A 27,527-nucleotide genomic window follows, 5' to 3' on the forward strand; every position below is an offset into this window, starting at 1 on the left:
TGGGAGGGGTCACTGGGGGAGGGGCCATTGGGGGTGTGGGAGGAGGGGGGGCCAGAAAACTTTATTGTGAGGGGCCCCATGATTTCTGATGGCGGCCCTGGGCACGGGACAAACCTGAATCACTCCGCAGTGGTATTGGGAGTGACTGGGTACCTAGTACTAATTAGCGCAGTGCCTCCACCTAGTGGGATCCGGGAGTGCACCTACGGGTGGCCCCAGTAGGAACAATGATAATGCACACACAGGACTTGATAAACGAATAAACTTTTATTTGAAGTAAAAGGGAAACTAATACAGATAATGCTCCTAACAAAGTGGCAATAAGGGCCTTACTAACTACCTCTGCCAGCGCAAGCTGTCTCACTAACTGTGTAAAGTCCTTTAGCTCAGTCCAAAGGAAACAGTCTATATACTGTAAATCTTCCAGCGCTCCTTCATTACTGCCACACAGAACTTTCAGGCGAGTCCAGCACCTACAGCCATGCAGTGCGACTGCTAGCCCCTTTAGCTACTCAGATGGGATCCCCCTGCAGGTGTTTGTTCCTCCAGTCAGGACTCCTCACAGGATCTCTGTCTCTCCAGGTACAGGATCTGCCTTCCCTGTACCAGCCTGTTCCAAGGGACAGCTTCTTCTTGTACTGCTGAGCTCTCTGAGCCCACCTGCAGCTTTCTTTCTCCTCCTCCTATCTTCCTCTGCCAGGCTTTCCAGCTTCCTTTCCCTTTAGGCCACTCCCAGGCCTGCTATGCAACTTCCTGCCGCCCTGAGCATGCTGTTCAGTTGGTTGCTAGGCAGCAGCTCACAACAGCCAGACACAGGCTCAGTGCTTGCACCCCTACAGGGAACAACTGCAGGAGTTTGCAGGGTCTGAGGAAAACATCAAACCTGCCTGTTCTAGGCCCTACCATTTTGGCACAGTGACAGTATGGAAAGTGAAGATGACGATCCAGTTGTACAAGAGGTAAGTCTCAGCCATAGACCTTAGTGAAATGGAAGTTTACCATTTGGTAAATTGAGCCCAGCCCACCGAATTGTATAATTCACCGTGCTCATGCTGAGTGGGGACAGAACCATCCTGCAGAGTAGGTGGTATGGTGGTATACCCCACTTGTTCAACATGAGTCAGTGAACAGGCCTGGTGCTGGACATACTTTTTTCATTAATCATAAAATAAAAACTTCTAACAACCATAGATAAAAACCATAGGAAAAAGTATAGAGCACAAGCCCTATTCACTGAACTCACATCAAAAGGGAGGTATACTGCCCACTTAAAGGAGAATGCAAGTCAAAATGGAAAAAGCATACTGCCCAATAGTCCTCCTATTGTTTAGTAAAAACGCCACACTTTTGGCTCACCTAATCAAATATTTACTCAGTCACACTTACTTCACAGTTTCTAGAACAGGCAGCCATCTCTAAAAAGGTATTCTCCCTTCCTTTCCCTCCTTGCTTCATACTGTACGTGTGTTTCATTCCCTCCCCCCCTCCCCTCTGCCAGATCCGCTTCTGATTGGTTGGTGGGCATGTGTAGCTCAGAACAGGAGACAGGATCAAGTTACACACATGCTCAGACAATAGGAAGGCTGCCGCTGGCACCTACAGGAAGGGGAGAGAGATTTCAGTGATGTCACTGTAGGCTTCACACTGCTGTAGGCTGCCAGCACCATATCTCAGAGAAGCAAGCAGGGATCTGGGAATTTAGATATGCAGTAAGTACTTAAAGAGAATGCCTTTAGAATTACTTTTAATTTATATTAAAGGAGACATTTCATATCACCTTCATATTCAGTTATATGATTCATCTTTCTTCAATCTATGTAATCTTGCAGAAAAAAAACGATTTGAATGCATTTTACCTGCTAAAATCGTTTTTATATCAGAGCTGCAGAGAGATCTTCACTCCTCTGAAGCTAAACTGAAATGAGAGGCGGGAGTGTCTCTTCATTCTCCCACAGGAAATGGTCACAGCACTGACTGACAGGTTGAACTCTGCTGTAGCAGGGAAAACCCTTCCCACCCCCCTGCCTGTATCTGTTACCAGTCTGCACATAGCTGTCCTGTGCTGCTGCCTGATCTTTACAAGTTGCAGGGAGTTGTTGCAGGAGAAAATGCAAAAAAAAGCCAGTTTAGGTGTCAAAGTACAAGTTGCAGGGAGTTGTTGCAGGAGAAAATGCAAAAAAAAGCCAGTTTAGGTGTCAAAGTACAAGTTGCAGGGAGTTGTTGCAGGAGAAAATGCAAAAAAAGCCAGTTTAGGTGTCAAAGTACAAGTTGCAGGGAGTTGTTGCAGGAGAAAATGCAAAAAAAAGCCAGTTTAGGTGTCAAAGTACAAGTTGCAAGGAGTTGTTACAGGAGAAAATGCAAAAAAAAGCCAGTTTAGGTGTCAAAGAACAAGTTGCAGGGAGTTGTTGCAGGAGAAAATACCAAAAAAAAGCCAGTTTAGGTGTCAAAGTACAAGTTGCAGGGAGTTGTTGCAGGAGAAAATACAAAAAAAAGCCAGTTTAGGTGTCAAAGTACAAGTTGCAGGGAGTTGTTGCAGGAGAAAATACCAAAAAAAAGCCAGTTTAGGTGTCAAAGTACAAGTTGCAGGGAGTTGTTGCAGGAGAAAATACCAAAAAAGCCAGTTTAGGTGTCAAAGTACAAGTTGCAGGGAGTTGTTGCAGGAGAAAATGCAAAAAAAAGCCAGTTTAGGTGTCAAAGTACAAGTTGCAGGGAGTTGTTGCAGGAGAAAATACCAAAAAAAAGCCAGTTTAAGTGTCAAAGTACAAGTTGCAGGGAGTTGTTGCAGGAGAAAATGCAAAAAAAGCCAGTTTAGGTGTCAAAGTACAGTTGCAGGGAGTTGTTGCAGGAGAAAATACCAAAAAAAAGCCAGTTTAAGTGTCAAAGTACAAGTTGCAGGGAGTTGTTGCAGGAGAAAATGCAAAAAAGCCAGTTTAGGTGTCAATGTACAAGTTGCAGGGAGTTGTTGCAGGAGAAAATGCAAAAAAAAAGCCAGTTTAGGTGTCAAAGAACAAGTTGCAGGGAGTTGTTGCAGGAGAAAATACCAAAAAAAAGCCAGTTTAAGTGTCAAAGTACAAGTTGCAGGGAGTTGTTGCAGGAGAAAATGCAAAAAAGCCAGTTTAGGTGTCAAAGTACAAGTTGCAGGGAGTTGTTGCAGGAGAAAATACCAAAAAAAAGCCAGTTTAAGTGTCAAAGTACAAGTTGCAGGGAGTTGTTGCAGGAGAAAATGCAAAAAAGCCAGTTTAGGTGTCAAAGTACAAGTTGCAGGGAGTTGTTGCAGGAGAAAATGCAAAAAAAAGCCAGTTTAGGTGTCAAAGAACAAGTTGCAGGGAGTTGTTGCAGGAGAAAATACCAAAAAAAAGCCAGTTTAGGTGTCAAAGAACAAGTTGCAGGGAGTTGTTGCAGGAGAAAATACCAAAAAAAAGCCAGTTTAAGTGTCAAAGTACAAGTTGCAGGGAGTTGTTGCAGGAGAAAATGCAAAGAAGCCAGTTTAGGTGTCAAAGTACAAGTTGCAGGGAGTTGTTGCAGGAGAAAATACCAAAAAAAAGCCAGTTTAAGTGTCAAAGTACAAGTTGCAGGGAGTTGTTGCAGGAGAAAATGCAAAAAAGCCAGTTTAGGTGTCAAAGTACAAGTTGCAGGGAGTTGTTGCAGGAGAAAATGCAAAAAAGCCAGTTTAGGTGTCAAAGTACAAGTTGCAGGGAGTTGTTGCAGGGGAAAATGCAAAAAAGCCAGTTTAGGTGTCAAAGTACAAGTTGCAGGGAGTTGTTGCAGGAGAAAATACAAAAAAAAAGCCAGTTTAGGTGTCAAAGTACAAGTTGCAGGGAGTTGTTGCAGGAGAAAATACCAAAAAAAGCCAGTTTAGGTGTCAAAGTACAAGTTGCAGGGAGTTGTTGCAGGTGAAAATACCAAAAAAAGCCAGTTTAGGTGTCAAAGTACAAGTTGCAGGGAGTTGTTGCAGGAGAAATACAAAAAAAAAACCCAGTTTAGGTGTCAAAGTTGCAGGAGTTGTTGTAGGAGAAAATACCAAAAAAAAGCCAGTTTAGGTGTCAAAGTACAAGTTGCAAGGAGTTGTTGCAGGAGAAAATACCAAAAAAAGCCAGTTTAGGTATCAAAGTACAAGTTGCAGGGAGTTGTTGCAGGAGAAAATACAAAAAAAACCCCCAGTTTAGGTGTCAAAGTTGCAGGGAGTTGTTGCAGGAGAAAATACCCAAAAAAAAGCCAGTTTAGGTGTCAAAGTACAAGTTGCAAGGAGTTGTTGCAGGAGAAAATACCAAAAAAAAGCCAGTTTAGGTGTCAAAGTACAAGTTGCAAGGAGTTGTTGCAGGAGAAAATACCAAAAAAAAGCCCGTTTAGGTGTCAAAGTACAAGTTGCAAGGAGTTGTTGCAGGAGAAAATACCAAAAAAAAGCCAGTTTAGGTGTCAAAGTACAAGTTGCAGGGAGTTGTTGCAGGAGAAAATACCAAAAAAAAAAAGCCAGTTTAGGTGTCAAAGTACAAGTTGCAGGGAGTTGTTGCAGGAGAAAATACCAAAAAAAAACCCAGTTTAGGTGTCAAAGTAAAAGTTGCAGGGAGTTGTTGCAGGGAGTTGCATGTAAAAAAAAACACATTTCTTTTCATTAGGTACAGTCAATAGAATAAACAGATTTGACTCCTTTAGTATGAAAAACGTTTTTTTTTATTTGGCAAAATATTATATTTCAATAAAGAGATTCAAGATGCTTACAGACCCTGCCAGCGAATTGAACAGCTTTTCAGGAGGGCTGGGCGGGGGGAGCAGCACAAGAGAGCAGGACCCCAGCGTGACTGACGTGGGCGGGGAAATGACGTCACCAAAGTCCCCGCCCACGTCTCACGCCCACTCCTCTCTCACTGGCTGCAGCGTGTCAGTAGGAAAGAAGTTAGGGCCGGCGGCCCTCGCTGAAGACAGAGACTTTCTTCTGGCAGGAAGCCCTGTGGATGGGAGGGGCTTCAGCGTTTCAGCAGGGATTTAACAGCCTTCTTGAAGAGTAGGTAGAAAATAAACTTTATTGTATTCAATTTTACTGTGTTAGCTGCTTTTTAAGATAAAGTGAAAAATTATTGTATATGTCTCCTTTAACCTTTCCTTGTCCTTTAAGGAAGAGCCAGTTTCTGTAGAAACAATATTTAAAACAGCTTTATAATTAAAGTTTGTTGTTAGTTTGTAGCTCCTGGTGCTTATATTGTGTAAGCTCCTTGGTGCTTTATGAGGATGTGGGATACATGTCAGTCTAACACTTGTAAGAACAGGGCTTCATTTAATGCTTAGTCAGGCACCTTATTGAAAGTTTATATTATGAAGTGCTGTGGCTTCAACTCCGGGTTTAATACATCATTAAGGATGCAGCCTCTGGTGTCTGAACTGCCCTGATTCTATCTTGAAGGTGCCACTGCCTGTTTGTGAGGACATAAAATGATCATTGCAATAAAATCTTCTGTAACAACCTGTAATATGTCCATGTGTGATAACTGGTTACTGTATACCTGTAAGCAGTGAGAAGCTTCCTGTTAATCAGGTATCTTGTATCAAAGCTCCATTTGAGCTATTGCATGTGCTCTGATGTCTTCCCTACCTGCTAATATAGCTTTGCTGAAAATGGAGGGCCCATATGTAAAAAGGGGCAAGATGTGTGGCAACAGCTCCAAAAGTTGATTCCAAGCATAGGTCATGGACTAAAATTCACCTTTAAAAAATTCAACCCAGTAAAACAGAGCTACTCATGACTGTTCTATCAATGTTGCTTTTAAGCCCAAAAACTAGGGATGCAGCGAAACCAGCTTTTTGGATTCTGCCGAATACCGATTGGTTTTGGAAGGGTTAAATGTTGGCGCACGCTAACATTTTCAACATCCTTATTTTTTGTATTTGGTTCAGTCAGGGTCGAGGATTCAGCCAAATCTGAATACCGAATCGAATCCTGGATTCGGTGCATCCCTACCAAAAACACTTGCGAGAGCACCTAAGGCAGGGGTCTCAAACTCGCGGACCGCGGGCCATTTGCGGCCCTCGGTACAATATTTTGTGGCCTGCACCAACGCCTTCTCAAAAGCAATGAATGGATCGCAATTTTTATTGCGATTCAAGGGATAATGCAAGGCACGGCGGGCGGGAGCTGCTGATTGCGGAAATGACGTTATGCCATCATAACAGTTATTATGGGAAGACGTCTTCCCATAATAACTGTTATGATGGCATAACGTCATTTCCGCAATCAGCAGCTCCCGCCCGCCGTGCCTTGTATTATCCCTTGTAAGCCAATTTTTTGTGAAATCCCTTATGCGGCCCAGCCTCATCCTGACTTTGCCTCCTGCGGCCCCCAGGTAAATTGAGTTTGAGCCCCCTGATCTAAGGAAAAGCAGCATGACTGGTGCAGTCAGACATTTCCCATACAAGTGAATAGGAGACCGCTGTTTTTGTGCACTGTTACAATGGCTGAAATGTATTCGAAGAGAAAACATTAACCTTAAATTCTATTTTTGTGTAATATTTCCACTTCATCTACCTTACAGAAGGTTCCAATCAAGTCAATGATAACACTTTAACACTTTGTGAATTAAGGATGGTTCTGTACAGTCATCAGTTCTGTTTCATCATTAAATGTTTCTCTTCTTTTTCTAGATTGACGTGTTCTTGGCTAAAAGCTTGTCAGAAAAGCTTTATTTATTGCAGGTAAGTGTTAATTCAAATTCCAGCCATCTATAATCTATATATTTATGCATATTTTTAATTTTGTAGTAACGCCAGGGTACATAGGATGAGCTTTCTCGCAATGTGCTTATATTGAAGACAATAAGTATACTTATGATGTGAACATTAAGCACTGAATCCATAACAATCATAGGGTTTTTATATTTCTAAATCACAGATCCTTACACCTGAGCTAACTCTTTTTTACTTGTCTAACTGAATTAACGTTTTACCCAAAAAGTGTCTGTCTGTAGGGCGTGGGTGGTAATACAGAGGCAGACTGCAGGGTTTTGATATCTCTAAATGTGTTTTGCTATGCTGTGCAAACAGATGTCTATAGACCAGACTGTGTTGAAAATCTAAAGGCCATAAATAATTTTTGTTCTCGCTCCTCCTATTGTCCAACTGTGCATTTTTCTTTCCAGTACCCTATACGCCCTGCATCAATGACATATGATGATGTCACACATGTATCAACAAGAATTAAACCAAAGGAACAGAAGGTGCAGTACATGCAGTTCATATTTCAGTTTCGTATGCCCTTACTTGTACTATTTACAGCAGTGTGCATGCTAAAATTAGGGCTTAATTAGGGTTTTTTTTAGCCATCATTGCTCCATTTGTTATAAGTTATCCAGTGCTCATTGTAAAAGAATCAGTGGGCCCACAAACTGCTGTCTGTAGACATGTGCTCCCCCGTGCTGCCCCAGCCCAGCAGAACGTGCAGCCATGTCAGTGTGTTGGGGTGACTTGAGACCACTTTTCTATTGGGGAAAAGTGTGCTCACACTCCTACTAATACTTACAAGTTTAAATTAGTTTTTATTTGAACATGTCAATATCTCTTTAATAAAATATAACTAACTTTTTCCATGTGTGTTTGTGCACATTTTTATAGTTTTTTCACTTGGTTTTATAAAGGTTCTCTTCTGGTGTGGGTGTTTACATTCAGAATTGTCTTTTTTAGATGGAAATGGAAATTGCCATGAATACAGAGAGTCCAAATTACTGTTGCAGCAAAGGAGAGCAGATTGCTCTTAATGTCGATGGTGCATCTAATGATGACACAAGCACCTACTCAACGTATGTATATATAGCTTTTGCCTTATAAACCAATTCTTTAATGGTGCTATTAAACCCTGAATTAATACAAAATGGGGAGACCATAAACTGGCTACTTAGAGCAGACTGTGGAGAATTTATCATAAGCAATGCAAATTTTACACAATTAGATGTTTATGAAGTCTTACACTGAATTTACATATGCAAATTGTGCACTATGATCAAGTCAAATGCAGTTTTTAAAAGGAGAGAAGACAGGTGCAGCAGAAGCTTGTGTGATGGTAGATAAAAGGCTGTTAGGCACTCCAAAATTACTGGACCAACAAGATTTTTATGCTCCTCAGGCGCTTTACCTGTTTACTTCTAGAGTTTTTGTTGCAGCAATAATTAATATAACTACTGTAGGGACCCATAGGGTTAAGCTCCCTATGGCTTTACACCCTACCTCTTCAAATCTTTATTATTATTGGGCAGAAGCCCTTGTACTTCAGTTACAGTGTAAAGCTATCCCTTATAGGTTTAGCCTGGTTGTACACGCCCCCTGCAGACTGATAAAGTGTCTGGCAGGAGGGTGTGACTTCCTCTTTGGCTGCCGGTCTGCTACCTGATGCACCACTCCATTGAGCCTGGGTGCAGACACAGGCCCCAGTAGCCATTTCATCCAAATTAAAGTCGGGGACAGGGCCCTGTGAACGAGGTAAAGTAAGAACAGGTTAATTTATATTATAGGACTCTCTAGGAGAGTTACACAGTTAGGATTTATATAGAAAGAGCAGCTCAATTGCTCCATCCAGAAGAGAGAATAAAGGAGTAGTCTCCTAACAGGCTTACTTGCCTTAGTTTAGGGACACAGAAGTGCCAGGGACATAGGCCAGCAAATAACCCTGCCCTTACCTCTACCAAGAAAAGGGATTAACCGGTGAGCTGCCTCCTATCAACTCTGTTGGCAGTCGTATCCTACCCATACCTCTTTATGAGAAGGGATAAACGGAAGGCACCATACTTCATCTGCTTGATTTGCTTTAACATCATTTGTGCTATTGAATACCTGTTACCTCATATGAATGAGTATTGATATCCCTGCATTTACAATCTGGTCTTGGACAAATAAACAGTTCCTTTGTTTTGCAAGAGCTCCTGGTGTCCATTATCTATTCTTAAATCCGCATTTACATCTAATACACTACACAGTGGCAGTGGGAGGTATAGTTCTACAACATTCTCCAGTAATTCTCCCATATAGCGGAGGCCCATCCTGATGTATGAGAGTCGCATGTAACCAATGCTCTACTACTAGCCTGGTTTTGGCTCAATCCAGCCCAAAATAGTGTTACACTACCATACAGTAGACTCCACAACCATTGGGGTTCCTTATGCAGAGAGGGCCTTGTCCTGGTAAGGATTCTGTGCTCCACCATCTGCCCCACCACACCTTCCAGTGCTTTTCACTGTGGGCAGGCTGAGGAGGATGCAGGCCAGTAATATGAAGTGTAAAGTGTTTTTGCTGGGGCCCCTGGCTACCTCACATTATGCCACTCACAATAATAATTGGTATATCTGGGTTTATATGGATTCTCATATGCTGTCTGTTGCAGTATGTAAAAGTGGAGTCTTCATGATCTAGAGCATACCTCCCAACAGTCCCGATTTACGCGGGACAGTCCCGATTTTTTCACCCTGTCCCGCAGTCCCGGATTTGTCTTCAAATGTTCCGCTTCCTTCGGCTGCGTCCCCCGGCTCTTCTTCTACCAGTGACGCCACACCACGTCTCTTGGGAGCGCCGCTTCTTCCACTCAGTTCATTTAGGTGAATGCGGTGCAGAATAAGCGGCGCTCCCGAGAGACGTGAGTGTGAAGTCACGGGGAGAAGAAGACGCAGGGGGAACACAGTAGGCGGTTGGTGGGGGGAGCAGGGGGAGCCGCAGGAAGCAGGGGGACGCTGGGGAGGACGTTGCGGGGGAGCTGAAGGATCTTGGGGAGGACGCTGGAGGGAGCTGGAGGAAGTTAAGTGGGAGCTGGGGGATGCTGGGGCTGACGCTGGGAGGGAGCTGGAGGATACTAGGGGGGAGCTGGAGGATGCTATGGGGGATGCTGGGGCTGACGCTGGGAGGGAGCTGGAGGATACTAGGGGGGAGCTGGAGGATGCTATGGGGGACCTAGAGGATACTTGGGGGGAGCTGGAGGATGCTGGGAGGGAGCTGGAGGATGCTAAGGGGGAGCTGGAGGAAGCTAAGGGAGAGCTGGGAGGGAGCTGGAGGATGCTAAGGGGGAGCTGAAGGATCTTGGGGAGGACGCTGGAGGGAGCTGGAGGAAGTTAAGTGGGAGCTGGGGGATGCTGGGGCTGACGCTGGGAGGGAGCTGGAGGATACTAGGGGGGAGCTGGAGGATGCTATGGGGGAGCTAGAGGATGCTATGGGGGAGCTAGAGGATACTTGGGGGGAGCTGGAGGATGCTCATGGGGAGCTGGAGGATGCTGGGAGGGAGCTGGAGGATGCTAAGGGGGAGCTGGAGGAAGCTAAGGGAGAGCTGGGAGGGAGCTGAAGGATGCTAAGGGGGAGCTGAAGGATGCTGGGAGGGAGCTGGAGGATGCTAAGGGGGAGCTGGAGGATGTTAAGTGGGAGCTGTAGGAAGCTAAGGGGGAGCTGGAGGATGCTGGGAGGGAGCTGGAGGATGCTAAGGGGGGAACTGGAGGATGCTGGGGAGGATGCTGGGAGGGAGCTGGAGGATGCTGCAGTGGGTAGCAGCCTATAGTATAAAATGGGCCTGTTTTGGGGGCGTGGCCACAAAGTGGGCATGGCCTGAAAAAGTTTTGCCGCGCTACGCGCAGCAGATATTCTTCTCCCTACTTATACTTTTCAAATGTTGGGAGGTATGATCTAGATGTTTGTTGCCATATATATATCTATATATATATACAGGCTGGAGTGATGGCACACACAGGATTTTCACAAAGGAGTCACAGGATCAAAAAAAATGGAACGAAAGCTCCTGTGTGGAGCTATATATATATATATATATAGAAAATATATCATCTGTGGCCAGCACACCCTTCAATGTTTCATCAAAAAATTTTTTATTGCAGATATAATTTTGATGAAACATTGAAGGGTGTGCTGGCCACAGATGATTATTTTCTATGCATACATAATTTTGGCTAAGCACCCCGCAGAATATTGAGCCTTGGAGTGCGGACACCATTTGGATTGATATATATATATATATATATATATGACATATAGACCCAAAATTATCAGGACATGGTCTGATATTGACAGGCAGAAATGTGTGGGCTGAAACAGAATCGTCAGGTTGTTGCAAGCCTTAGGGCTGAACAATATCAGACTGAATTGGTACCACACTGGTTAGTAAAAAACATAGATCCACTTATTCGTTGACGTGGCCAAAATACCAGATCTTTCTGTATATGGGCAACTTTACACTAGCAACTGTCGCCCTATAGTTAAAGGGAAAATAAATGAATAAATTATCATGTCATTTAGGTTCTTTTTTTATTACTTTTCTTACTTATGCTGTTTGCTCTGTTCCCGTCTGTCTTTCCCAATTTCCTAGATTTTTGCAGTGCATTATATAGAGAGATTCTATTTCTCTGTGATGGATGTCAACAAATAGATAGCTCTGTAAGGGATAGCAGTATTATGTTTTCTATTTATCTAGAGTGCAAGCTCTTGGGAAAGTGTCCTTCAGTCTTCTCTAGTCACACCTATATATTAATTAATTGCTTAGACCATTTACGCCTGATCCCTATTGCGCAGCATTAACAAATGATGGTAAAGATGATAAATGATAATATAAGATTGTAAAACATTTAAAGAACAGTGTTGAAAAAGCAGAATATGTAAGCCCTGTAGCATTTTGTACAGTATTACTATGCTCTAAGGAGAGATTAATGTGTTCTCAGGAAACTAATGGATAAGCAGACATTCTCCTCCATACAAGCTGAGAGTAACACCACTCGCTATGCAGCAGCTTTATATCGGAAAGGTTTGTTCACAATTTTATTACCAAAATGCATAGTTTTGTTTTGCTGAAAATATATTAAAGTGTTTATTTTCCACACAAGTCTCACAGATGTAATTTTTTAAGCAGGGTCCCTTTTCACTTTTAATACTTAATGCTTAATCCTATGGTGTGTGAACTGTGACAACCAAGATGCACTTCTCTGCCTGCATACACTTTCCATTCACTTGAACTGGAAGCATGTTATTTAGTGTTAATTGTGAACTCTAATACCCACGTTCACATGCAGCATCCACGGACTGTGCTTTTGTATCAGATCTTTGCTTTTGTTTTCTAAAGGTGGCCACACACAGGCAGATTTCAGCTTCCAATTCAGGTCCTTCAGACTGATACAGCAGCTTATCTGCCGTGTATGGGCACCCCCGACGGGTCTACCCGACATCTGGCCTAAAATTGGCCACATCTGGGCAGGTTTGATTTTCCATGTGCTTTTACCCTTAATTAAATGGAACTCTAGCTTCAGAACCAAAAGTATGAACAAATACCATTTTAATATACTGAAATCCAGCTGCAAAACAGTTTGTCTCTTTCTGCATCATTTTAAATCCTAGCAGGGAAGGAGGGACTAAAACATGACAGCATGCAGGAACTAAATAACCCACAATACATTGCACTGTAATATCCCTTTCCTTATTGACATCACGCGGGCAGGGAATTGTGGGATTTGGAGGATGCAGGCAGAAGGCAGGCTGAGGACAGTCGACTACTGTTACATTTTTTTGGGGCTACAAAACAGTCGGCCAGATCAGCAGGAGAACAGGGGGCCAGGGTTAGGTAATTGTTTCAAACCATATTATTACATAAAAAATCATGAAAGGCTGCATATTTTTAATGTATATTGCAAAGTTGTGTTTGGCTGGCGTCCCCATTTTAAAGCATATATTTTTTTTTACTTTCATCAACTTTGGGTACATAGAAACTGTGGGGTATGATGGATACCACTAGGAGGCAGGGCACACCAGAAAACTAGTTCCTTCTCCGCTAACTCTAACCCCCTGACAGGCTGGGCCAGAATGTTTTTAGTTACTAGTTTATATTAATTAATGTAGTGAAAAGGTGATTGATTGATTGTTTTGTAACTTATGAAGGTGAACCGCCCCTTAAACTACACATTCATATTCCTCACTGTACACTTCAAAATTATTTTTACCAATGATTCTTATCCTGTAGGTGAAATTCATTTGACTCCTCTTCATGGAATTCTGCAAATGCGTCCCAGCTTCACTTACTTGGACAAAGCTGACATTAAATTTAAAGAGAGAGAAGCTGCCAACGAAGGTATTGTGCTTCTATCGTTCTGTGTGTCTAATGATTCGCCGGGTTGGTTGTTAAAGACTCCAACACTAAAAATGTACTTATTAACTGCCATTTTGTCCCATTAAAAATGATGGGAAATGCTCTGCTGTGTACCTATACCAAGTAAAACCCATGCAGATAGTGCCCTAGCTGGAATCAGTCCATAGACCCTAGTGCTACAAGGCAGCAATGCTACCCATAACACATATATATTGCCACACAATAGGGCATATGAGCTGTATTCTATATTTTTTCTCTAGTCATCACCCTTTCGTCAGACAGTGGTACTGAAGGCAAATTGTAAACATTATTCTGCAGGTGGAGATCCCTCTCAGGATGAAGCTGAGGATGACGTAAAACAAGTGAACGTAAGTCTAAATTCAGAGCCATAAAAATGTAAAAATTAACTTAATCTTTCCCATTGGCTTTGTAATAGAAAATTATTAAATACTGTATTGTTTAGTTGTTTAAATATATACACACACACATGTGAAATCGCGATAGTATTACTTTAAGAACTGAAGCAAATAGTCCAATTACCCTCTTGGAGTTAGGAAAGAATTGGAAAGGCTCAGATGGGATTATTTTTGCCTTCCTCTGGATCAGCTTGCAGCTGGGCAGGCTTCCCTTATAAAAAAAATTGTTCCCCAACTACTATGTTACTGTTAAGTTACTGCAATATATATGCGACTGATATCAAAACTCCTTCCATAGGTGCGTTTCTCCCGGCCAGAATCTGAAAAAGCCAAGCAGCGCAGAGTCCAATCCTATGAATTCCTGCAAAAGAAGCAGGCTGAGGAAAACTGGGTCCATCTTCACTATTCGGGTGTAAAGGTAAACCAGATATTAACTGAACCTATAAAACGGCTGGATATAGTGTTCTGCAATAAATCAATAAAATGTTGGTCTTAAATGTAATAACTGACTGTTTTATGGGGAGGACCTGAGGCAAACAACTTTTGGAGAGAAAATGTAGTAGACTGTTGTCAGTGTTTGCAGCCAAATCTCTCTTTAATATTGCAGCAAAACAAACTTGGAACTGCATAACATATAAACTGGTACTCAAAACACAGAAAGAAATCGCCAGCGCTCGGTCTAACCCACGTTGTAGCGTTGACCAGCTGCTAGAAAGACTCTTGTGCCAGCGCTCGGTCTAATAACGATAAAAAGCCATTATTTATACAAAGAGAAAGAAAAATTGCCAGCGCTTAGTTTGCCTTTATTTTAATTGCATCACAGACTCAATGTCAATAGGTAGTGTAGGACTCACGTACAATGAGGGGCCTTGACGTGGCACGTGAGCTTACATATTTTGGCCAAAGTGTGGTACTAACTCCTCATTTTTTGCAATAATTATTTTTAAAGGCAAACTAAGCGCTGGCAATATAAACTGGTACTGCCTGTCTTATGATTGAGTTGTTGCTGAATTACAAATTTCAGCTCCCCAAATCTCTGCGAATTCTGTAATTTTATTTCATAAATTGACAATCCTCATTTCAAGTTGTACTGTAGTTTCTATACTAGAGCTACAGGTACAGTCCCTTATCAGAGGATTTCATATCCACCGCTGCTGTAGGCCCTGCTGTGCTGCCTGCACGGTCAGTGAATGGACCTTCAGTTGGCTATTCTTAGGGCCAGAATTGACCTCCATCTTTGCCCAGGCTACCTATATTGAAATAGCCTCATCAGTTAATACTAAAGATTCACTTGGAATGCTATTAAAGAAAAGCCAGTGATGGTACTTCATTTCTTCCCCTCCAGGACAGTCGCTCAGAACACGAGCGTCAGTATTTGCTTTGCCAGAATACCAGCGTGGCAGACAATATGGAACTCACTAAATCCCCAAGGTAAAGCTCACATAGATAAGAGTTGTATAAACCACATATAGTGATTACATTTGAGAACTTCTTACATTGTGTGCCTCTCTAGGATATTGTAAAAGTAAATATAATTGACCAATTACTGTGAAAGCTACTTAGCTATATAAACTAGTTAATAGTTTACTGAGGACAAAGATGCCAGTCCTGGTCTAGATCACTACACCTGTACCTGTATATATACAACATATACATATTTTTAAAATGTCAGAGCTTCTTCAAATAGGGATTTCACATTGAGTGGTTGCTCTGACCTACATGAGCTAGTATTAGAGCTATAGCAAAGAATGCCTTGGGTCTAATAAGCCAGTTTGCTGAAAATTCAAATGCCAGGCTGTTATGGAAGTATTCCTTATTTGTGTCATGCTTATCCTCCACCTTGCCATAGATATTTAATTTGTAAAAAGAAAATGCAAAAATAACTGTTTAAAAAGTACAACATTCTGTCCAAATTCTAAGCCCATATTAATAAGAAAATACATGCTTTTTCCAGTCCTTGCAGTGCAACAGAGATTTTACTCTCCCCCATTCACACCTAACTTGCACATTACACTGCACTGTGTGGAGTATGTGTGGTAAGGTTACAATTTGTATGTAGTGTATAATATCATTGTGCAAAAATCTTTGTATTTTCTTACACAGGGATTATCTGTCAATGCTGATGCCTTCAAATGTTGAAGAGGAAAAGTAAGTGTTTCTTTTCTCCCTGTTATATTCAACTTTTAGGCCAATGGGGCAAGGCTGTTCGTTTTTTCTGCACATCGTTGGGCAAAGGAAAGATTTTGCCTAATGGTAACCACAGGAAAGCTACACATTAGTATGCGCATTTTGACACAAACCTACAGGATGGTTAAGGCTGGTTTAGGGTCAAATTTGGCCGACTATTGCAGGTGTGGGTTGGGTGTGGGCCAGACTAGGGAATTATAAGCCTTATTTGCTCCCTATGATTTCATGTGTTGGAACTAGAAAGGGAAGTTTGTAGGTTTAGAAAATAGTGTAAAATGCCTTTCCAGCTTACTGTGTGTGGGCATTTTTTTATTTTTGCTACAGCTGTAACCTTTCTTATGTGCCTACAAACGCCATTTTCGACAGTTGAATATTGCTTTAAAGTACATAATATTGATTTTCCAGTAACTGTCAGTACTGATCTTACCTTTTTCTGTGTTTTATTAACAAGGAAGAAGCCTGTAGCACCAAGCAATGTGCTCTCTCTGGCCCAACTAAGAACTTTATCATTGGGTGACCAGATAAAGGGACTAATGAAAAATGGTACGTTCGGAATATCAACTTAGGGAAGTTGTATTGACTAATTAATGGGAACTTTGCCAGCATTAGCAGAGATAGTCACCTCAAAAGAGTGAGCTTAAACAGGTTTGCTTGGGCCCCCATTTACCATATGAACTGTTCTTAGGTGCCTTAGGTAGCAGATAGGGGTAGCTTTCCTGTTCTTGAGAAGGATGGGGGGTGGTGCCACCATGCTGATTGCAAAATTGCCTGCCTTTTCACTGCTAGTATATGGGGGTGTGTCTTCTGGTGAAGATCAAGAAAAATAGAGGCAATATGAAAAAAAAATTACATTTTTTGTGGACAAACAATGTTCCTTTTAAGTTCCCTCTAAATAACAAAAATCATGACTCTCTGTATGCTCCACAATTTGTTGTGTGTATTGGTGTCACAGCTTTTGTGAGAACACAAATGAGAAAGAACATTTAGGACAAATAAAAGTTTAGCTTTATGATCAGGTAAGCTTGATGAAACAGTGGGGTCGCCTACTGCCAGTGCTGTATTACAGCTGTTCTGTAGAACTCACTGGCCCTTTTAGCAATGAAAAAATGTATAATTCAGATGTTAAACATCTGTTTTGAGCTACTTGTAGATACTGTCCGCCTGGTGTTCAGTCCTACTGTGATAGATGGATACCATAGATTTACAGTTTGAGTATTGGGACTTCTATAACTTCTTTTATTTTTCCCCTTTCTCCTGTTTGTGCAGTTAAGGTTATTCCCTTTGCAAACCTCATGGGGCTGATGGCTGCTGGATCAGAATCCATTAATGTTCTGCGATGGTTACAGCAAGTGGCCATGTTGGTTCAGGGAAACTGGGTGGTAAAGAGGTAATGTTTTTTTATTTTTGCGACAGATTCAGTCAACAAAAGTTATTTATCCTGACCCTCAACATTGAGGCTGCCATTCTTTGCCCTTACTGCATTCATCCTTTATTCTGTCAAAAGGCCCTTTCCATTTTCAAAAATGTATCTTTAGCACTTTACTATTTATCATAGTATAGTATCAAGAAATGTACAACATATAATTATAAAGCATGTCCATGCAGGTGCACTGTATGTATGTTCCTAAACCACAATAATTGTGCCTATCTGGTAGTCTTGTAAAACAAAAAAGCTGTCCTGTAAATGCTATCTGCTGATTGGTTACTTTGGTTTACTAGGCCAGTAGTAAATATTGCACTTTTTATTACATTACCCCTTAAGATTCTCTAAATCGGGTGTGGTTTTATACTGACTGACCAGTAGGTGGCAGTTTAATACCAACCCTAATAAAGCAACAAATACCTGTTCTCAGTGGTACATTTTCTTTTAGTGAGATCTCTGCAAAGTTTTATGGAGAATTCACTTCCCTTACACGTTCCCTTACACGTTCCCTTACAAACTGAATAAAGAGTGCAGAATTTAATGGGCTGGGCACAATCTCCACCCTCCCATATATATTATGTGCAATATATTAAAACAAACAATCATATAGCATTTATAACTTAACTAACATGAAAGGATACAAGATGCTGTCAACAAAATAAACATTCTATAAACACTGATAAATGCAGTCCATAAACTACTTCATGTCCATGTATTATCCCATGTAGCTTCCCATATCCATATTCCTGGAAATAGAAACAGTTGTATATACTAAACATACATTGTACAATATAATTAGGGATACACGAACCCAGTTTGTCGGGTTTGGCCGAACCCCACAGTCCATCCCAAGGGATTCGGCCAAATTTGAATTAGCATATGCTAATTACGATCCGGAAGGGGTTAACGTCGCCCAGCACGCAGCGAAAATTTTTACACGGACAATTAACCCTTCCAAATCCTTAGCATATGCTAATTAGGATTCAGTTCGGCCAGGACCTTGAATTCGGCCGAATCCGAACCCAGCCGAAAAAGGCCTAGAAAACACAGTTACAGGATTCTGTTAAAGGAACAAATTTTGATTTTTTTTTTTGTTTTTTACAAAATGCATCAGTTAATAGTGCTTATCCAGCAGAGCCCTGCATTGTAATCTGATTATCAGAAGAACAAACTTTGAAATTTGAAGTGGGGCTAGACATATTCTTAGTTTCCCAGGAACCCTCAGTCACGTGTCCTGCGCTCTGATAAACTTTAGTCTCTCTTTACTGCTGTGCTGCATGTTTGTGTGATATCACCCCCCTCCCTTCCCCCCCAGCAGCCGATTAGCAGAACAGTGGGAAGGTAGCAAGATAGCAGCTCCCTGACACCTGTATTGCTAAAAATGCTCCCATGCCCCAACTAGTGGTAGATATGAGAATAGCACTCAATAGTAAAACATGCAAGTTTGGCCATGACTTCTCCAGTTACATTGAGTAGGAGAAACTTATCTGAAAGCAGTTCCATTGTGAATTGCTGGGTCTTTCTAAAAGGCACAATGACCTGCAAACCAATATTACAGTTAAAAAACAATGGTAGAAATGGTAGAATGAATTATTTGCACTGAACACAGTGTACTTAAGCAATAAAAAACTACACTGTAAATATCATGACGATCCCTTTAATTCCTTCATTAAGCTGCATAAAAGGCAGTGTATTCAGTTTCTCAGTTCACTCAGTCTTGATCAAAATATCTTGTGGGGAAAGTGCTTCCAGGGCAAGCCATCTTAACTGCTTACTGCTATAACCTACCCATATGTATAAAATGTTTTGCTTATGGGTGTGATATATCTCTCTGTTTCTAGATCACTATTTTCGATGGCCCTTCTGAGTTCTTTATCCAACACATGTTGATTCCTGTGTATGTGTTCCCACTGGGGCATATTAGTGAGAATTACATAATAAAGGAGTGTTTAAAATGACTACATACCCCGATCGTCTGCAATGATCCCTACTACTAATATTCTAAAAATACAGTGGTGTTTTAGTTGTTGGATGAAACCCATAAAGGATAAGCAGCATTAGCCCATTTAGAAATGTAACTATAAATGTCTGCACTGTCTGGGCAAATGTCTGTCTCCCTGGCCACATAAAACACTTTATCATGGGTGCACCAGGCCAACTTATGTGTTGGTGGCCAAAGAATCATAGCTGCCTGCCAATCCCTTTCTGATACTTTATAAAGTTTTAAATTTTCATCTTGATGATGATCTCTGCCAGTCTTAATACAGCATATAAAATTCTCCATTCAGCAGTTTTTCCCTTGACTTTCGCCTTTATTTATAGCACATGCTGTTTTACAGTGCTTTCACAATAGACTGTTGCATTTTTATTGGAGCCTGTTAATTAACTCCTTAGTGGCTTGTCATGTATTCCGCTATGCTATTTATTTGCAGCCATATGCTGTCAATGATCATCTTTTTCCATGCATTGCAGCAACTAAGCCACTTCCTAAATGATAGGAATAGTGTTTACCCTGTCTGCTAGAACATTCGGTTGCCCATATAGCTATACACCAAAAAAACAATAAGGAGTTTAGATTTTTATTAAAGGAGAAGGAAAGGTAAAAACTAAGTAAGCTTTATCAGAAAGGTCTATGTAAATACAGCCATAAGCACTCACAGAAACGCTTTCTTGTCTCTTTTTTTTCCTGTGCCAGAGTCTGCACAGCTCTATCCTCTCTCCTGCTTCCCCCTCCTGTTTCCACCTCCCTCAAGAATGCTAAGAACTCTTTCCCCCATTTAGAAATATGTGATCTGAGCCAATCAACAGGAATGTTCCTCATAGTCTTACAAACTGCTCATGCACAGCAGCCTTGGTCTTGGTGCAGGAGTGAGGCATTATGGGAACTTTCTTTACACAGCTCAGTGTTTTTTTTCACTATGAGACTTCTGATCATCTGAACAGGAGAAATATGGGGAGACTTAAGGGCACTATTGAGAGAACTGAATGTATGCCTGCAGCTTGGGACCTTGAGTCTACATGATCTGATTCTACAAAACTCTTTTCTGTGAACACTTGATTCGTACTGTGATGATTGTGGCCCTCACTGATACGTAAAAAGCAATTAGCCATTAGCTATGGCTGAATGCATTGGTACAAAATGTAATATGTTTTAAAAAATGCAGACATCTTCTAGTATTTGCCATGACAATGTCAGTTTGTATAAATGTTACTATTTTGCTTTTTTACCCTTTGTCTGTATCACCACTGAGTCTCCTATCTGCTCCTTTTTTCCATCACACAGTGATGTGGTTTATCCAAAGGGGTCCTTGAGTCCTCACAGTGGGGTGTCAGCAGATGCGCTTTGTCGTGGGAGAGACTTTGTTGTAAGTAACGTAATCATTAACTACGTTTACCTAGATGTAATATAGAGTTCTCATGTACATGTAACGGGTCCTTCTTAATAATTAAACTGCTTGCTTGCATCCATGCTAGTGCTCGATATCTACAACTCTCAGCCTTCAGCTTTAAAAGGAGAAGGAAAATTAAAAATCACTGGGGGGTGCCAAATATTAGCCCCCCCCTTAGAGTGAAAAGCTGAACTTCAACAAAAAGCCGCCTTTTTCACTCTACTGTGCGGGCCCTGGGATCCAGAAGAGAGAAGGAAGAGGATTGCTGTCTCTCAGCTCTCAGTTTTTCTCCTAACAGGAGCACCAGGTGCTTAACATTTGGCACCAGTGATTTTTACCTTTCTCCTTTAAGGCAAACTGCCATTTCTTGCTCACAGCAGTAGGGAACTTATAGCTTAGGGTGCCCTGGAAAACTTGGTTTTATTAAGAGGCATAATATATAATGAAAGAGAGGTAACCAGAGCATCACAAATTCAGATTGCATGAGTCAGTGCTTGGATATATCATGGATATGATGAAGGCCTGTCTGTGCAAGTATGTTACATAGAATGGACACATTTGTGCTTTCAAGATAAAACTAGTAATGTGTAATTGTGCAGCATACAAAACCCATTAAAATAATCTCATAGGCATTTTAGCTCTATATTACACCAACATTTAGATGATGTGTGGCAAACTGAAATGCTTTCCCTTTCATTAGACATTGACTCATAGATAAGAAATTATCCACCAATTTGGAAACTGCTGCTCAGTTTTTGCAGAATTAAACTGTGAACAGTTTAGTAGAAGATATTTTTTTCTTAAATTTCCTTTAAAGGGGAACTCCAGCTTCTGAAACAAAATTTGTTAAAGGAGAAGGAAAGGTAAAAACTAAGTAATCTTTATCAGAAAGGTCTATGTAAATACAGCCATAATCACTTACAGTAATGCTGCACTCTATCCTCTATCAAAAAAAACACAGGATTTCTTGTCTCTTTTTTTGTAAACATGATCTAGTGCAGTGCTGTCCAACTTCTGTGGTACCGAGGGCTGGAATTTTTCCAGCCTACGTGATGCAGGGCCTATAATGCAAGCCAGTTGTGACTACTCCCCTTTTTTAAACTACACCCATGTTATCACATGACCATACCCATATTAATGGTAGTAGCACAGCAAAAACCTGCCATACTCTGCCTTCCCTACCCTGCCTGTGTGTGCCACACTCTGCCTGCCCTATGCTGCCTGTGTGTGCCATACTCTGCCTGCCCTATGCTGCCTGTGTGTGCCATAATCTGTCTGCGATTAGGAGGAGGCAGGCTGAGGACAGTAGTCTACTGTTACTTTTTTTTCTTAAAGTAGTTAGCCAGATCAGCAGGGTAACAGGGGGTCAGGCTTAGGGAACTGTTCCAAAACATATTATTACATTGCATCAAGAAAGGGCTGCACATTTTTAATTGATGTATATTGCAAAGTTGCTTGAAATTATGTTTCCTTTTTAAAAAGTTGTTTGGACAGTTTCCCTTTAATTTTAAATACGTTCTAGTCAGTTTTCCACCCGATCCTAGTGCCATTTTCCTGGTATTTTGCTGCTTTTATGCTTTTGCTAGGTAATCTTTTTCATAGATCTGTCAATTTTCCTAAAACAGTGTCACCCAAAAAAGTAGTGTAAAAGAAGTCCTTCCTGTCAAACCTGACCAGTGGTGCCATTTTATGATCTTGATGCTTGTTAATGGCAGTTGAGTTGGTAGCTTTACTGTGGTAATACCGTGGCCGCTTTTGAACTCCTAGTAACCTGTCCTGTTCATTTATTTTTCCAGATGTGGAGATTCACAAAATCTCGCTGGGTCGTGTGGAAAGAAATCGCATCGGTGACAAAAGTAAGAAAAAAGGAAAGCTTTTGATTAGTCAGAATTCCTCCTGTAAACACCATGCTGTCATTACACAGTAGTCTCTTTATAGTGCATTCTGGGAGCTCAGGGCAAAACTAGCATTATAAACAAGTTTTAATTTTGTAAAGTATTAAGGGCAGGATGGAACAAGGAGAATGGGGATTGTAATGATTGTAATATTTCATTTTATGCTTCTGTGGATTAGTGGTCCCCTTTTGTTTTACATTTAAAGACATCCTGTTTTCAGTAATGCAATGTAATTGTCAGGACTGGCCTCTGGTGAGTGACCAGCAGGTAGGAACCTATGTGCAGAGTAACCCCCAGAAACACCCTTTAATGGCTGGATAGTAGCAAGGCCAAGTTAGTTGAAGCAAAGATATTTAAAAACTAAACAGAACAAAACAAAACAGAACAAAAATAAGAGTAAATATACAGGCCTGTGATGAGGCAAGATAAACAGAATCTAGCAACAGGCAAGTAGGTCAGGGCTGGCAGAATACTGGCAAGGTCCAAAAGGCAGGCTATGGTCAGTGGCAGGCAGCAGGCAAACAAAGTCAAGTAAACAGGACGATGGTCAAACCAGGGGGATCCACAGAAGACAGGGTACCAGGAGGGGACAGGAGAACGGATACAAGAAACCAGGCAGGGCACAGACAGGGAACGCAGGAATCACCAAATGTCAGAATCAGGATGTAGCTAGATCAGGCTCAACAGCAACAATGATCAAGCACCGGGAGTTGCCTGGAGCAGGCTTATAAAGGCTGCTAATTGCAAGACTAGCACCACATGGAATCAACAAGATGGGTGGAACCAAGAGGAAAGCAGGTAGCGTTGCTGGATGCACATCAGGGCAACTGACCCCATGTAACTCAAAGAGCCAGGGTTCAATTCCTGATAGTAGTAGTCTTTTGGCTTTCTTTTTACTAATCTTTCATCTTTCCATTCTTCTGAATAGCTCATAAGTGATGTCCAAAACATTATTCAGTTTACCATTGAAAAGTTATTATAAGGGTTGTTTTGTCTCCCTCCCCTGCTCTGTAGAGCCATCATTGATGCCATGTGTAGGAGGTGGAAGGCATGTATTTCTGTCAGCTTTTTCTAATCACTGAAATGGCTTCCCTTGTCAGCTCTGTGCTGCCCAGCCGTGGCATGTCAATTTGCAGATATATGTAACACCCATGAAAAATTTTCCTTTGTTACAAAAATTGACAAAATCCTGAAAATGTTTGCTTTAAAATGTATTCATGCTTAGGACTGTCTATTTTAGTTTCTGTATTAGCATACAATTAATGATTTATTTAATGTGAAACTTCTGTGCTGGTAAGCATTATACAAGAGTAGACATTCCCTTTTACTCTGCATGTCTTACCCAAATGAAAATAAATATTGAACACAGTCAAAATAGTTCAAGATTATGTTTTCCCTGTCACTCCAGAGAACCATGGTGCTTAGCTCCTTCCAGGAGACTGGAGACAGCCTGATTCTTCTGCCTTGCTGGCTTTACCTCCCCAGTACAGAGCTGTATGAATGGGTATAGACACACATGGAGTTGATCAGTAATATTTATGGGTGATAGCAAATGTACTGTTTGTACATAACCTAAAGCAGTGACCCCCAACCAGTGGTTTATGAGCAACATGTTGCTCCCCAACACCTGGGATGTTGCTTTCAGTGTCCCCAAACCAGGTAGTTATTTTTAAATTCCTGACTTGGTGGCAAGTTTTGGTTGAATAAAAACAAGATTTACTACCAAATAAAACAGTGTGCATAAAGGCTGCCTAATAGCCAATCTTAGCCTTTATTTGGCACCCCCATGAACTTTTATGATGCTTGTGTTGCTCTCCAAGTCTTTTTACATTTGACTGTGGCTCACGAGTGAGAGTGAGGGTTGGGGACCCCTGACCTAAAGATTGCTCCCATATATAATGGCCCATTGCGTTTTTTTTAATTAAATGTGGAGCGCTATGGAATAGGTTGGGCATTTACTATTATGATATTATTGCTTTTGACCAGCTTTGCCAGGAAGAAGTGAAAGAATTCTTGGATCATATGTCTATTCCACGGATCAACAAAGGCTGGGAATTCATGTTGCCTTATGATGAAGACTTTGTGAAAAAGCATCCAGATGTGGTTGAGAGGCAGAGCATGCTGTGGAAAGGAATTGAATCTAAGTAATTGAATTAAACAATAATATAGCTCAGTAATGTACTTTTCTTCTGTCTTCCACAGTCAGATTATATGCTGCTGCTGGCTACACTGCAGTGCACTGTTGAGTCATGTTTCACTGAGAGTATATACCAACCCTGTGTAACAATGCAGGATAAAACTGGCCTGTTTATGTAGAAACTGTAATATTGATCTGGTAAAAATTTACATTATAAGACTTGAAAAAGACTTATTCAGTCCCTGGCTATCTATTTGTACAGCAGGACTTTATTAGTAGTAGCCAATATCCATAGCATACAGCAGGTTAAGGTCTCCATATGCATCACCCAATAACTGGTATTAAAATGTATTTACACTATGAATAATACAGTATAAAAGGAGGTGTTTATATCCTTAAAGGCTAAGTCAGTTCTTGTTTATTTTTTCAGCTTAAAGAAGGTATTTAACATTTCAAATGAAGATCTGGTATCCAGGAAACAAGACATGTCCTCAGGTAACAATGTTTTCATGTCCTTCCCCAGATGTCTTACACTTAAAGGAGAGCTCAATCTTCCAGAAACAAAAGCCCCCATCGACCCACCTCCACACACATCTTATTACATAATATATTTGTGAGCCTGACATAAAAATGTCAGGGTTGCGCAGGGTTGTTCACAGATTGCATCTTCCCTTTGGATCCCCTTCTGTCACTTTGCTGTCTGGCTCCAACTGCGAGTGCTCCCGCAGGCTCCATGTCGGTGACAGAAGATGGCTAACTCTGAATGTGCATGCTCCTTCAGTGTTCATGTCGGTGAAGTCAGAAGATAAAGATGGCGCCTGTGAACTCCACTGTGATACATATTTACGTCAGGTTCACAAATAGTGACACTTGTATGTATGTATATCTTTATTTGTATGGATGTATGAATGTATGTATAACTTTATTTATAAAGCGCCACAAGGGTACGCAGTGCTGTACAATCTTACAATATACAGAATTAAACACAGGGAGGACAAGTGTTATAATAAATACAATAAATAAGTATAAATACAGGGAGTAAGTGCCCTGTGGTATGAGACACAGTAGGAAGGAGGTCCCTGCCCTGTAAAGCTTACAATATTTATAAAGCGCTACTTATGTACGCCGCGCTGTACAGTAGAATACATTAATACAAACAGGGGGTTATTAAGATAATAATAGATTAATACAAAGTATAACAATAAATACAAATAAATACAAGATACAGTTGCAATAAAATAAGTTAAGAGTCAAAGACACAAGAGGATGGAGGTCCCTTTTAAATGTAATGGACTGTGTGGCATTGGGGCAGATGGAGGCTGCTTAAGGAGGGCTTTTGTTTATGGGGGATGAGTTCTTCTTTAAATACTCATTTAAAGAGTATTCCTTTTTTTCCTTTTGTTACTTTTCATCCAATTATTAGTTTGTTGGACAGTTAATAAATATATATATATTAGGGATGCACCAAATGTAGTTTTTTGTGTTCGGCCGAACCCCCCCAATCCATCTGAAGGGATTCGGCCGAATACCGAACCCGAATCCTAATTAGTATCTGCTGATTAGGATACGGAAGGGTTTAAAATTGCTGCGCGCATGGCGAGAATTTTTTCACTTCTGTGTTCTAACCCTTCCAAATCCTAATTAGCATATGCTCATTTGGATTCAGTTCAGCCGGGAACATGGATTCGGCCGAATCCGAATTATTGAAATGATTGAAACACATATAACTCCTCCCCCCATCTAAGAAGAGTTTGAATATTTTGTAGCAATGTTCCTTTCCTTGTCAGAGGTCATAATATAGACTGTTCTTATTTGCAGCTCCACCTGTAGTGATACCTGGGGACCAGCTGGTTAACATTGCAAAAGCAAAGGCCACAGAGAACCAAGCTCAGTTGGAGAGGACCTTGCAGAAGAAGAAAGAGCAAAGCAAGCAAACTTCTTCCACCGTAACGGTTCTGGCAGACGTTCATATCAAAGAAGAGCCAGTGAGAGACGAGGAACCCTTGGACACCTCTGCCTGTGATATTCATACGGATGAGAGATCTCGTGAGTCGGTTGGTCACACCCCGAGAGGTGACGGAGATCTTGTAACAAAAGAATTGATGGATTGAGTAATCCACTCAGGATTCTAGTTCATGAGTTCATCTTTTTATTAGTTCCTCCCCTCTTCATAACCCAGCCTCATTCAAAAAGTTGCAATTAATGGACCTGTTAAATATTGTTTACTGTTTGGTTCAAATGTCATTAAAACAATTTGTTTGAACTCTGGTGTTGAGCAGTTTGTTAAACGACCTGGGTGCTAATGGATGGTACAGGGCATATTTATTATAGTGTGTGAGCCAACATCACAGGTGGTGGTGCCTATAGATCTCTGCTTTTGATTTCTAAGTTGTAGGTGACTATTCAAATGCTGATTGGTTGCAAAGAGCAACAGCACTGGTGATGTTGGCTTACACCAGGGGTGGCCAATACGTCAATCGCTGTCCACCAGTCGATCCCCTGTGAATTTCTGGTAGACAGCAGTCAAGCCTGGGATGTGGAAGTGCTGCGTGAATGTGTACGTACGCATTCACACCGCACTTCCGCATTCCACGTCGGTCCGGTCAATCGTGACTGAAAAAAGTCTGGCCACCCCTGGCTTACACACTATAATAAAAATGTAGGAGGCCTAACTATAGAGGGAACATACCTTGTAATGGCTGGAGGGATGGGGAGCCCAGTGGGTCACTGACTAATACACCATGTCTGTGGGGCTTGGTAACCTCTAATTACACCACTGTTTTAGGGGCAGATTTATTAGGTACCCTGAGGGATTACTGGCGGTTTACTATGAGTTCAATCAACATAAAGAAAAATCTTCAGCACACCACTTACATACATACTCTCAGAGGGTGCTTAACTTCCTCTGCCGCTCCCAAGCCTTTTTCCATGTATCTTTGCAAAGGGGTAGAAGCACACCAATATGCCGGCAATGCCTTTAACTC

General features: G+C 41.3%; 1 protein-coding gene across 2 annotated transcripts; it reads left to right on the forward strand.

Moving 5' to 3' along the window:
• Positions 1–774: 774 nt before the first annotated feature.
• Positions 775–26,806, forward strand: LOC493382 (polr3e protein). Of its 2 annotated transcripts, NM_001008019.1 has the most exon segments (17): positions 791–959; positions 6,634–6,684; positions 7,128–7,205; positions 7,669–7,784; positions 11,682–11,764; positions 12,971–13,078; positions 13,415–13,464; positions 13,811–13,930; positions 14,858–14,943; positions 15,616–15,660; positions 16,151–16,242; positions 16,966–17,086; positions 20,406–20,487; positions 22,308–22,367; positions 24,393–24,550; positions 24,974–25,038; positions 26,362–26,806. In NM_001008019.1, coding segments are annotated over 17 exon segments (1,644 nt in total). In that variant the 5' UTR covers positions 791–923; the 3' UTR covers positions 26,655–26,806.
• The last annotated feature ends 721 nt before the right edge of the window (positions 26,807–27,527 follow it).

The sequence above is a fragment of the Xenopus tropicalis genome, chromosome 9, assembly GCF_000004195.4.
Source record: "Xenopus tropicalis strain Nigerian chromosome 9, UCB_Xtro_10.0, whole genome shotgun sequence".
Classification (NCBI taxonomy): Eukaryota; Metazoa; Chordata; class Amphibia; order Anura; family Pipidae; genus Xenopus; species Xenopus tropicalis.

What these genes read in the sequence shown, in the direction of transcription:
- LOC493382 (XM_031892610.1), top strand. Translation starts at nt 924, where the DNA reads ATGGAAAGTGAAGATGACGATCCAGTTGTACAAGAG. An exon ending in ACGATCCAGTTGTACAAGAG is followed by an intron (nt 960 to 6,633) that starts GTAAGTCTCAGC and finishes TTCTTTTTCTAG; the next exon opens with ATTGACGTGTTCTTGGCTAA. An exon ending in AAAAGCTTTATTTATTGCAG is followed by an intron (nt 6,685 to 7,668) that starts GTAAGTGTTAAT and finishes TGTCTTTTTTAG; the next exon opens with ATGGAAATGGAAATTGCCAT.